This window comes from Lacerta agilis, chromosome 1 (genome assembly GCF_009819535.1).
Source record: "Lacerta agilis isolate rLacAgi1 chromosome 1, rLacAgi1.pri, whole genome shotgun sequence".
NCBI classification, from domain to species: Eukaryota; Metazoa; Chordata; class Lepidosauria; order Squamata; family Lacertidae; genus Lacerta; species Lacerta agilis.
Window position 1 is genome coordinate 5,669,243 of NC_046312.1, and position 12,487 is coordinate 5,681,729.

The window sequence follows — 12,487 nt, forward strand, 5'->3', positions numbered from 1 at the left end:
GCTCTAAGGGGGGGCGGAGGTGGATGCGGGGGAGCGGTTCCTATTGGCTGCCTCGCAGCCCAATCCCAGGCAGGTGTGGGAGCGCAGCTAAAGAGGAAGGAATGGAGGTGACGTATTTTAAGGGGCGGGGATGAATGGGGGCGGTGTTTGATGGGGGAAGCAGTTTCTATTGGCTGCCTCCCTGTCCAATCCAAGGCAGACTTCGTTTCCGCTGGATTTCATTCTTGCCCTCCATCATAGGATGGATGGATTTGGGAGTTTTTTCACTTTTACTTACTGGGTTGTTAATAATAATAATAATAATAATAATAATAATATTTCTCTGCGCATTTTTTGCATAGGGTTTAAAGGTTGCCAGCTGCCGAAGGGAGAAGCTGCCTTTGGAACCGCGGAAAATTAAATTTATGAGATTATGAAAGTTACATATAAACTCAGCGGCAGACAGGGAGTTAAAAGGTTCGCGTTGGAAGCCGATTTTGTCAAATTCGCACTTACAGGAACAAGAGGAAAACCAAAACGCAGCCATTCTCTGACACCTGCGCTCATCCGGATTTTACCATGTAGTTCCCCAACCAACGTTGTCAGCAATATGCTAATGACACACACCTCTGCTTCTCCTTCACAGGAGTAAATGCTCCGTTTTCTGTTTCCCTGCCTCTTTCCTTGCAACAGTGGTGTGGACAGTCATATTTAAGACTGTGCTCATGGAAGACAAACATACTCGGCTATGAGTGATCGCCAAAGAAATACAACCTACTGAACTGCTGATGCGCTAGAACTAGGCCTTCCACACTAACATTCAAATTCAGCCAATATGGCTAAACTACATACTGTTTAACGAATAATTAAAAAAAAAAACAACTACACCAGTACTTTAATAGTGTGGTTTATCTTTATTTTAGACAAAAATACATTTAAAAAATGGGGAACCTTTTGATTCCAACAGTATTCCAAGACGCTAACCCATTCCCTAAAGTATTCTTACACAACTGGTTTCTGTATTTCATATCTCTTTTATCACATTTCACACTGTTCAAAATTCATAGCCTTTTCTGTAAGAAATTCACAAGAAGAAGAATACGATGAAACGGACTGATGGCGTCAAATTGTAACAGAGGCAGTATTTGACTGTCAACAGTCAATTTGTGTGTTTGAGAATTTTATACTTGATGCTAAAACTCGCCTAAACTATACAATTTATCAGGAAAAAAATTAAGAAGCTTTCTTAAAGCCCTTCAGGATTGGATAGATGTTTTCAAATGCTTCATATATTTCAGAACGGTATTTGGCACCTAGGAAAAAATGGTTTTGAAATTAGCATTAATAACATGCATAAGAAATGCGGGTGTGCGTGCATGCAAGTGGGAAAGAGAGACAGAAATGGGAGGATAGTTAGGAGCATTGCCCTAAAAATGTTCTCTGAACTCCATTATCTTCTTTTGAACTCCATTATCAGAGTGGGATGGTTTTCTATCATCTCCACTAGACTGGTTGAAAAGCCTACCATAGTAGATGACACCTTCCTTCCTTGTCAGTTCCTGGCTTATAATGTTAATTACCATGTCAGTTTGGACAAACTGTTTTTCTAGCTCAGCATCTTGCACCTCTGGCCTGAACAGAGACAAATCTCTCACATTTATTTTCCCTAGTCACCACCACAGCATTCTGATTGGGTTCGTTTTTCTTAAACCTGCCAGCTATCCATTTCAATGATAAATCAATAGTTTTTGCATTAAGAATTTACACTGTTCACACTTTCTCCAAAACAGCTATCCCATTTCCCGCTTCTCACATGTGGTGTGTGTACACACACACACGCACAAACACACACACACACACTTATCCTATCACCATTATGTATCTTGTAATATTTTTGCAGGCTTCAGAAAAGGACCTTAAATTCTTTTCTTCCTTATAGTTTTAGGGCAGAAGTGATGCTTAAAATGCTTTCCGCATTTCACATGTCAGTAAGCCGAGATCATCACACTACACTGATCTGGGTGTATAGCTCAGCAGTTGGGCTCTCTCTCTCTCCTGCATAAATTTTCACAAGCAATGCATTCCAAGCATAAAAAAATAAAATGAAACTGTTCTTAGGCTGCAGTCCCATACCACTAACCTATGCATAAGCCCCTCTGAATTCAGTCAGACTTCTTAATAGATAGGTACAGGATTGTACTGATTGTCACATGGAAATGTTTTAGTAGAACAAATGTAAGATGTCCCATTTTACGGCTTCCATACAGGCTCGCACTGGAGATGTTTCCAACAGACTGTGCCTATAGCCTTTTCCTCCCCTTCACATGCAAACTCCTAGTTTGTGCTGTATACACTTACCAGTTAATACAACTTTCCCAGACACAAAGATAAGCAATACAATCCGTGGTTTGACCATTCGATAAATGAGGCCAGGAAACAGTTCTGGTTCATAGCTGTTTAAGAAAGAATTAAAATACATGAAGTTAGAAAGTCATCTGACATTGTATGTGACTAATGGGAGGGTTTTATGTGACTTTGGGGTTTAATGCATCAGAAGGGGGGAGGGTGAGATATCAAAAGAGCGTCTACCCTCTTCCAAACGAAAAGGGAGGAAGCAGCTTCTAAAAAGGTTATGAGGGACACAGGTAGCCCAAGTTAGCAGAAACAGCAAGCATCAGTGTGGAAATATGTGAGAGAATACAATATCAACACCAGGCCATGTTCATATGACCGCTTACTCCAAACCCATTGCACACCACAACGATACAAACCCTCCATTCACAAGCAGTGTAAAGCAGCAGAGGACTAGAACGTGATCTTGCCCCGAGGGCAAAGTGCTCCCCAGTTTGCAACACCCCCAAGCTGTATACAGCATCTGCCCCCCAAACAGGAAGAGCAAATGTTCTGTTTTCTCTTTCTTTCCAACAGCGGCATGGATGGACATACCTACTGAACTGCTGATGCGTTAGAACCAGGCCTTCGAGCCGGATGGGAAATCTCACATCGCAGCTGCCCACCATGTTCTGTATTTTGAAATCCAGGAACTTAGCAGGGAATCCAAGCTTCTGCACCACACGGGCGTACTTCCTGGCTGCCAGCCGCGACTGTTCTTCACTGCAGGTTCACACACACCAAAAAAGGGGTGGGTGGCATGGGACAGAAATCCAGCCACCAACGGTTTCAGGAGGGCTATAGGTTGGTCTTTGCTTGGCAATGATTCCATCAGGTTACAGCAGAAGGGAGAGAAGGCAAGAGGAGCACCATCTGCTTGGCTGAGAAGCCAGCTCTGTCAGGCTCCCCCTCCAACAGCTGTCATTGGACAGCACACCTTCCATCAGGCTGCTGCAGAAGGAACCAAGGGAGGCAGGGCCACCCCATTGACTCTGGTGAGAGGCTGCAACTTTTGACTCCTCTCCTTGAGCCATTTCCCACCCCAGCTGGTCTAGTGGCCCGAGTTTGCTCCCTGCTCCCCATTAAGTGTAATTGTACATCGAAATGGAAAACGACTCTGTATGTGTATTGCTGCAACGTTGGAAAATTCCATCGAAGCTAAGCAAGAGGAACAGAGAGCCTAACAGATGATAATTAACCTAGAATGTCTCCCTGCAAGCTGTCACGGGGAGTTTTAACTTAGATCACATGAGAAAGGTATTTGGCTGCAAATCTCCGTTTTGTGTGAGTTGGTCTTTGGTCTCTCCCTGGAAGCAGCCGGAGAGAAAGGCGCGCAATTGGTTCTCTCCAGGAACGAAGCCTCAGAGTATAATACAGGCTGTGGAAGAGGCAGAGTTTTGTTTTCAGCTCTGGGTGAAGTAATTTCATGTTTCTAAGGTGTTTAACCTATGCGTGGACAAGCATACAAGCATATGTTACTATGCAATACTGTAGTTTGGATGTAACATTACTGTTGCAAGTCTGTTTTGCAACAAGTTCTGTTAGTAAAGCTGTTGAACTGTATTTTTGGACTGGGCAATTTTTATTTCAAGAAGGGTCTGTTTTTATTCACCCTACTGCTTCCAAATGCACAATATCAATAACCCCCCCCCCAATAAATCTCTTTTCCTTTTGGCTCGTTTCCTTTATACTGTGGGCCTGAGGGCAGAGACAGGCTTGTTAGTGATATTTGTAATGTGCTCTGAGAGCCTTTTTCAGCTACTCTGTGGGGTAAAATTGCTTACAAGCAAACAAAATGTTTCCCACATTGTTCCAGTTGTTCCTATTTATTTATCTGTCAGGACAGACCCTATTTCTTTGTACTTGTCCAGAGCTCTTGGAAAATTATAACTGGGGCCTGAGAATTGGGGTGTTGCAAGCATGTCTCCCTTTTCTTCTGTGAAATGTGCAATGTAAACATTATTCAAATCATACAAATCTGTATGTGCTGACTTTCAACCATTTATTACAGGCTTTTTGCTATCCTTTGGGAGGGACAGAGGACCATGTGGGCAATGAAAAGCCCCACTGTAAATCTTACTAATCGCAACCCAGCCTCCAGAATATCACTTGCGTCACCCACAACACTTCCAACCCTTATATTCAGAGTCACGTGTCTAGGCAAAACGTATTTAAACGGAAGGAGAGAAAGAAAGCTAAGATTTGCAGAAAGCTCAATCCTGCCCGCCATGTCAGTGCTACGTTTATTCTGGGTTCATAGTAAAGTTCTACCTTTTTGCTCCTGTGCAGACCATTTTGCCGGAACTAAATATGAGGGCTGTTGTCCTTGGTTCTCGAATTCGCATGATCACAGCAGCAAACCTCTGAAGTTCAGGAAAAAAACAGATTACTACCTTGTGAATCCATTTTCACAAGTGTGCCTAGAATCATAGAATCCTAGAGTTGGAAGAGACCACAAGGGACATCCAGTCCAACCCCCTGCCAAGCAGGAAACACCATCAAAGCATTCCTGACAGATGGCTGTCAAGCCTCCGCTTAAAGACCTCCAAAGAAGGAGACTCCACCACACTCCTAGGCAGCAAATTCCACTGCCGAACAGCTCTCACTGTCAGGAAGTTCTTCCTAATGTTTAGGTGGAATCTTCTTTCTTGTAATTTGAATCCATTGCTCCGTGTCCGCTTCTCTGGAGCAGCAGAAAACAACCTTTCTCCCTCCTCTAGATGACATCCTTTTATATATTTGAACATGGCTATCATATCCCCCCTTAACCAAGACTCCTAGATCCTTTTCACATGTACTGCCCTCAAGCCAGGTGTCACTCATCCTGTATTTGTGCCTGTATTTGTGCCATGCTCATCCTTATTTCTGAGGCTCTTGCAATGAAGGAATCTACAAGACCCATTTTCCACAAGCCCTTTCTATTATTACATTTAGATGCCACCTTTTCTCCCAAGGAGTTCAAGGCTGTGTACAAGGTTCTCCTCCTCCCCAGTTCATCTTCACAACAAACCTGTGAGGTAGGTTAGGCTGAGAGATAGTGACTGGCCCAAGGTCACCCAATGAGCCTCATGGCTGGGTGGGGATTCGAATCGTGGCCTTTCAAAGTCATAGTTCAACATTGTAGAATTGGAAGAGACCACAAGGGTAATGTACTCCAACCTTCTGCAGTGCAGGAATCTTTGGCCCAACGTAGGGTTCAAACCGATGACCCTGAGATTAAGAGTCTCATGTCTTACCGACTGTGCTACCCCAGCACCTCCATATCTAGAGTCCACCAAGTCTGAGCCCAACCAGAATCTCAAAGGGGAACAATTTCTCAGAGGAATGGCACCAAACAGCTTCCCTGGGGCTTACCTTTGGATTGAATTCTGCATTCCTAGCTTGAAGGGCTATGTTCTTGAGATCCAGCTTGCAAGCCAAGTTTACAGTGGCCACTATATTCCTAGGAGAACAAGGGGGAAACATTGCACATTTAGGATTTCATTTACGAGGGGATGCAACAGATTGACAAAGGTGCCCTTCCTTCAGTGCTCAGAAGTGGCATGGATAAGTTCATGGGATGCATCACAGCAAATCTGCCATTCCTTTCAGTACTGAGCCATAAATTGAATGTCCATCATACTCCTCCTCCTCCTAACTCCTCCTCCTCCTTCTTCCTAGATGGAATTGGTTCAGGGAAATCAGCCACATCTGTTGGGATTGCATAAATTTGACCTTGCTAGTTTGGGCACATTCAAATGATACAGTGGTACCTCAATTGAAGAACAGTCCAGTTTAAGAACGATTCGGTTTACAAACTCCGCAAAACTGGAAATAGTGTTTTGGTTTCAGAACTTTACCTCGGTCTAAGAAGGGAATCTGAATGGTGGAAGGGCACCGGCGGTGGGAGGCCTCATTAGGGAAAGCGTGCCTCAGTTTAAGAACGATTTTGGTTTAAGAACGGAATTCCGGAACGGATTAAGTTCATAAACTGAGGTACCACTGTACATTCAAAGCAGGTCCAACACACATTTTAAACAACGTACCTGAGAGCTAAAGATAAGCAAACAAGAGCGAAGAGAACATGCTGCCATTACTTAGCAACCTTGTGGCAGTCTCCCACTTCCTCAGGGAGAAGGCCCCAAAGTGGCTAGCAGCAGTAGTAGTAATACCCTGCCTTTTTCCCCGACGGAAAGGTGACTTGCAGATAAAAATAAGAACAACCAAAAACATAGAAAAATAATAATGAATAAAAAAAAATTAATGATTTGCTGGATAAAAGCAACCATATTTCCATCTATTGATTTTGTACTTAATACATATATAACTTTAACCCACCGGGGGCACTGTTTGTGTAGAAATCTAACCAGAATTTGTTGGTAAACCTCTGTGTTTAAGTTAACTTCATCCCTTAAAAGCAAAGCCATTTGTTGTTTGGTGTTTTCTCCAGATGAGATGTCTGCTTTTTTTCTCCTATCTCCATTCATCCCGTAAACAGTTCCTGCATAAATAAAGCCTTTGAACTCTGCAAACTGCAAGAGATCTTTTCAATCTAAGTCACCCAAACCTCAAGGCGTTCTAACAGGAATGAACCTACTGCAACTGTGGAACGATGCCAGAGGAACCTTCTGAAGCAGAGGTCATAGGAGTCATCGGGTTCATGGGAAGACAAGTCCCAGAGGCATCGGGCATCCCAGAAGCATCGGGCAATGGTTGAGTTGCATTTTCATCCCTCTCTTGGGACAGGTCACTACCATTCAGGAAGATGCCACTGTCTTGCGATCCTGACTGAGAGCTGTGCTGCTCCCCCAATACTGTGCCACGGCCCTGGCATTTGTTATCCGGGCTTAAATAGTCAGGCAGGAAGCTGAGGTCAATCGAGAAGTTGTGGGTCTGGTCGGGTGGAGAATGAAACGATGCACCCGGGTAGGAGGAAGGAGGCAAGTCTGCCGCAAAGGGGCTCATGGGAGCAGAAACTTGTGGGCTGGTTGGTGGAAAGTTATCCTGTCACAACATGGGAGAGACAGAAAACAGTCATCACACTTCTGCGTTAATAGGGCATAAGAGCCTGCTGGATTAGGCCAATGGCCCATCTAGTCCAGCACCCTGTTCTCACAGTGGCTTGCCTGTGGGAAACCAGCAAGCAGGATCTGAGCACAAGAGAAACTCTCCCCTCCTGTGACTTCCAGCAACTGGGATTCAGAAGCACGGTGCGACAAACCTCCCTGTCCACTACCCCTCTGTTACTGTCAGGAAACCCCCCTCACCCCAACAGGTAGCATTCCCAGATCCGTTGCGGTACAGGGAACCACCTCCCCCTCTCCGCAGTTCGTCATCCTCCGGAGGAGACCACTCCTCCAGTGGGGAGGGGGAGATGGAAGCAGGGAGTCGGGACAGGGGCTGTGTCAGGATCACAGAGCCTCAACACCAAGCAGGAAGCGGGGAACAGGGACCTTTTCCCGCGCTCCGATCTCGAAGGGAGGAAGGACGTGGAAGGGGGAGGCGGGGGTTCAGAATCCCGCGCCTCCTGTGCTGGACCAAGAAACGGAAACTGTCATTCCTGGACTCTGCTGAGGGATGAGATGGACGTTTTTACTTTAGCTCCACTGTAAATATTTGCACAATAAAGAACTTAGTTGTTAGAAGTTAGGCTTCTGGCTGATTACTCATGAGCAACCACTGACGATCTTACAGTTACCAAGTGTATAATTTCTGAGGTGTTCCGGGTCACTTTTTCTATCCACCCCACCTCGATCCTGGAGGTCCGTCTGTGTGGATAATCACCCTTTTATTATAACTAGGGATAACTTAGTAACGGGGTTCTCTTGTCCAGCTGTTGTGGCCTGTTTTATATATATATTTTGCTCTGGGCTCCTGGGTTGAGAATACTTCTCAGCTCTATCAGTTCTGGGGCTCTCTCTCATTAGATCCCCCCCCCTGCGTCAGTTAGCTAAACCCTTTTAGTAACTGCTGTGTAGCCTTACTGAGGTTTCTACCGCTTTGCCCCTCCTGAGGGAAACTCCAAGACACAAACTATCACCCTGCAGGTCAGTTTTGTCTTTTCCCTGAGATCACCTCCTCATGAGCATCCATATATCGCTGGACCAAATGAATGCCTCTTTTCTCTTGGGTCAACAAAAACAAGTCTTTATTTATTTCAGAACATCATGTTTCAAGTACTTCAATAGGTCATCAGCTTAGTTACATCTAAAGTATAAACTCTTTCAGTATAACCGACTGATCTTCATCCTATCCTAGCCTAACCACCATTATCCTGGCCCCACACCCCTCTTCTTCCCTGTCTCCACACACACCCTCCCTCTTCTCAACTGCCAAAACGGGCCCGTTCCCTCCTTTTAAACCAGGGATTGCCCCGCCCCCAAAGGATGAACTGTCCGTCAAGACAAAAGTGGCTTAACTCGTTCTGCACTGGGATGTCATACCTCCTCCACCCTAGGGCCAATCCATCACACATGGCTGCCTCCAACTGCGGAGGCACAGCATAGCCATTGTATAGCCCTCTCCGCTATGAATTTGTCCAATTCTCTTTCAGTGCCATCAAGGTTGGTGGACATCACTGCCTCCTGTGGCAGTGAGTTCCATAGTTTAACTGTGCACTGCCTGTTTTCTTTGATCTGTCCTGAATTCCCCCACCATTCAGCTTCACTTGAGGTCCGTGGGTTCTAGTGTTAGGAGCAGGGGGAACCTTTCCTCTACGCCAGATCCCCCCCAAATAATACGTTCAAAATACTCTGCACCAACAGAGGACCACAATTCTAGCAATGCCATGGCTTTCCCCCTCACAGGGCCATGTTTACCGCATTGAATCCACAGCTACTGCACCATGTAAAGGCATTCCCAGGTGATCTGTTTCTGGGCATTTTTTCTGATTTGACTGGGCACCACAGTTTCAGTTCTGGGCACCACAGTTCAAGAAGGATACTGACAAGCTGGAACGTGTCCAGAGGAGGGCAACCAAAATGGTCAAAGGCCTGGAAACGATGCCTTATGAGGAACGGCTGAGGGAGCTGGGTATGTTTAGCCTGGAGAAGAGAAGGTTCAACTGTGCAGCAATGGCAACAGAAAATTACAGAATACATGGAAATCGCAAAAATTACAATGAGAGTCAGACAGCAAGGGGAAGAAACGTTTAGAAAAGAAAGGGGAAAATTTATAGATTATTTGGACAAGGTGTGTAAGATATAAATGGATGGCATAAAACACTCGGCGTAAAGTTATTTAATGTAAAAGGATATTTAAGAAATAAGGAAAGACACTAAAGACGAATACGAGAATGTGAGAATAAAAAGAAATCCGACAAGGGAAAACTTTATTAGAGGTAAAAGGAATTGATGTGCAAAACATAGAAATATGATTTAGAGAAGACATAAGAAGGAAGAAGGGAAGGGATGAAAATTGTAAGTGTAAAAGATAAGAGTGATATATATTCTTTGTAATATAAGCTTTTTATATTATTTGTATTTACAAGTTCTATGTTGTATTTTTTTCTCTTCTTTTTCTGTTAAAATTAAAGGAAAAATCAATAAAAATTATTTACAAAAAAAGAAAAAAAAGAACTTCCTGACAGTGAGAGCTGTTCGACAGTGGAATTTGCTGCCAAGGAGTGTGGTGGAGTCTCCTTCTTTGGAGGTCTTGAAGCAGAGACTTGACAGCCATCTGTCAGGAATGCTTTGATGGTGTTTCCTGCTTGGCAAGGGGTTGGACTGGATGGCTCTTGTGGTCTCTTCCAACTGTAGGATTCTATGAGGTTAGATGGTGTTGTGCTATCCCACACATTCCAGCACACTTTCCCTTCTTAGAAGGTCCAACAACACTCAGCCTCAGCTCGCTATCTGCAATTTTGGAACACTTAGATTTGCCCACCTTACTTAGCCGTGTTCATAGTGGTGCAGCACATACTTTGAATGCAAAAGGTCCCAGGTACAATCCCTGACGGGGGACTGAGACCAACTCCTGCCTTAAACCCTGCTACCAGTGTTGAACCTACTGGCCCACATGGACCAATAGGCCGAATCAATATTGGGCATCTTCCTGTGTTCAACATCAACTTCGTTGGACTGGTCATGTTGTGCGGATGCCTGATTATCGTCTTCTAAAGCAACTACTCTATGTAATATAAACACCAACAATTGGGAAACACTGGCCTGCGAGCGCTCCAATTGGAGAACAGCCTTTACCAAAGGTGTCATGGGCTTTGAAGACACTCGAACTCAGGACCCAAGGACGAAACGTGCTAAGAGGTAGGCACGCTTGGCAAATCCACACCGCGATCAACCAATGCCTCCACTGTGGAAGGACGTGTGGATCCAGAATTGGCCTCCACAGTTACTTATGGACTTACTGTGTATCTGAAGAAGTGTGCCTGCACACGAAAGCTCATACCAAGAACAAACTTAGTTGTTCTCTAAGGTGCTGCTGCAAGGAATTTTTTAAATTTTATTTTGTTTTGACTATGGCAGACCAACGCGGCTACCTACCTGTAACTGTTAAGACCGTGTTCATGGAAGACAATCTTACTTGGCTACGAGTGATCGCCAGAGAAGATGTCCCTAAACACTAAGCAATATGAGCAGTACAGAAATAATATAAACAGAATCATTCGAAATAAATGTGGAAACAACACACTCGCTCAACTTGTTCCAATAGCGTGACTGTGGGCTTTGCTAGTTGCACAGTAAAAAGCAGGTAGCTGCCCTCTTACTAAGGGGAGTAGAAAGGCCTAGAGGTTTTCCTTGACTCTCTGACAATACTAGGGGAGAAACCAGTTGCCCTTTCAAAATAGATTAATCCCCAGTATCCTCCATTTTACCTGGCTTGTACACTGGTCCAGGTAGTTTTCCAGTGATAAATCCTCATCCATGCTTGGTTTCCCTATTCCACATCACAACAGAAGAGCAGGTCAACGGTTCCCAGTTATAGTATCAATGGAGAAAGAAGCTGGAAACTGCTGTGGCAACCTAGAGATCATCTCTCCAGCCAGTGGTGTTGGGAGTAAATGACTACAGGTGAGTTGAATTAAGAAACCCCCTTAATTGGAGAAAAGGCAATCAGGTGGTCTAAGGAAGCCTGAGCAGCTATTCACTGGGAGATTTCTTCTGGCTGCTCTCTAGATCTGTTGGTGTATGCAGGAGAATCTCGTAGGCTTACCCAGGCAAAGCTGTGCTGGTCATACTTTAACACCTGACTTCCAATTGACGGTGTGCAACCAGAACTTGAGTCATATAAAGGCTTCGCAATTAAACTGGATTCAAAAGGCACAACTTTCCCCAGTGTAGCCTGGGAATTGTAGTTTAATGTGCCCCTTTACATCACCGCAACAACCTCCAGCATTTCTCCACGGGGAGCCAAATAGTTAAAACAGGCATGAAAATATGTCGTCGTAAATATGAAATTGCAGTGATTAAGTTGGATATGATGATTTAAAGCAATGATTGAGTTAATAAGTAGAGTATAAAGAAATAGATATTAGAAAATAATGTGGAGGGTTTGGCCCTAAAAGGCCAAAATGTTAAATGAATGGAAAGACAAATGTGAAAGTTTTTTCCCCAATGTATTTATATAAAAACAATAAAAATAATATTAAAAAGAAAGAAAAAAAGGGGGGAGAAAAAAAGAAAGAAAATAGCTTGTCTGTGAAAAAATGTGTCTGCTCAGATGCTGGTTCATGGACATTTGCCAATGTATAAAGCATGCATCTCAGCGGCAAGATAATTTTGGACATGGCCTCCTGGAGAACAAGAAGAGTCTTTGTCTTGGGTCACATCCACACCATATATTTCAAGAACATGGCTGGGAGCTGTAGTTCACACCCCTCACTGAGCTACAATTCCCAGTACCCTTCACAAACTAGTTCCCAGCCATGTGCTTTGGGTGTATGGTACGGATGTGACCTTCTGGTTTTCTTCTTCTTCTTTTTTCTTCTGGTTTCCCTCTGTTCCTCCGGAGATCTTTGAAGGCGACGAAGAGCAGGTCTTGGAAGAGCAGATAGCCAGCTGAAGCTGCATTACCGGTTGGAAGACTGGTCGTCTACCAGAGCACTTCAACAGAAGTAAAAGAGCTTAGAAGGACACCCACAAAGCATTAAACATGTGGCATGTCAGGTTGGCAGAATCCAAGC

General features: G+C 44.3%; 1 protein-coding gene across 1 annotated transcript; it reads right to left on the reverse strand.

The window, feature by feature from the left end:
- Positions 1 to 887: 887 nt before the first annotated feature.
- TBPL2 (TATA-box binding protein like 2) lies at positions 888 to 11,480 on the reverse strand. Its single transcript, XM_033172913.1, has 7 exons — positions 11,180 to 11,480; positions 6,947 to 7,353; positions 5,725 to 5,812; positions 4,642 to 4,733; positions 2,926 to 3,093; positions 2,338 to 2,432; positions 888 to 1,292 (listed from the first exon to the last, which is right to left on the reverse strand). The coding sequence occupies exons 1-7, from the start codon at positions 11,228 to 11,230 to the stop codon at positions 1,213 to 1,215; spliced, it is 981 nt and encodes a 326-aa protein (XP_033028804.1). The 5' UTR covers positions 11,231 to 11,480; the 3' UTR covers positions 888 to 1,212.
- Positions 11,481 to 12,487: the final 1,007 nt, after the last annotated feature.

What these genes read in the sequence shown, in the direction of transcription:
- TBPL2 (XM_033172913.1), bottom strand. Translation starts at nt 11,230, where the DNA reads ATGGATGAGGATTTATCACTGGAAAACTACCTGGACCAGTGTACAAGC. An exon ending in ATGCAGAATTCAATCCAAAG is followed by an intron (nt 4,734 to 5,724) that starts GTAAGCCCCAGG and finishes CCTGAACTTCAG; the next exon opens with AGGTTTGCTGCTGTGATCAT. An exon ending in GTCTGCACAGGAGCAAAAAG is followed by an intron (nt 3,094 to 4,641) that starts GTAGAACTTTAC and finishes GTGAACCTGCAG; the next exon opens with TGAAGAACAGTCGCGGCTGG.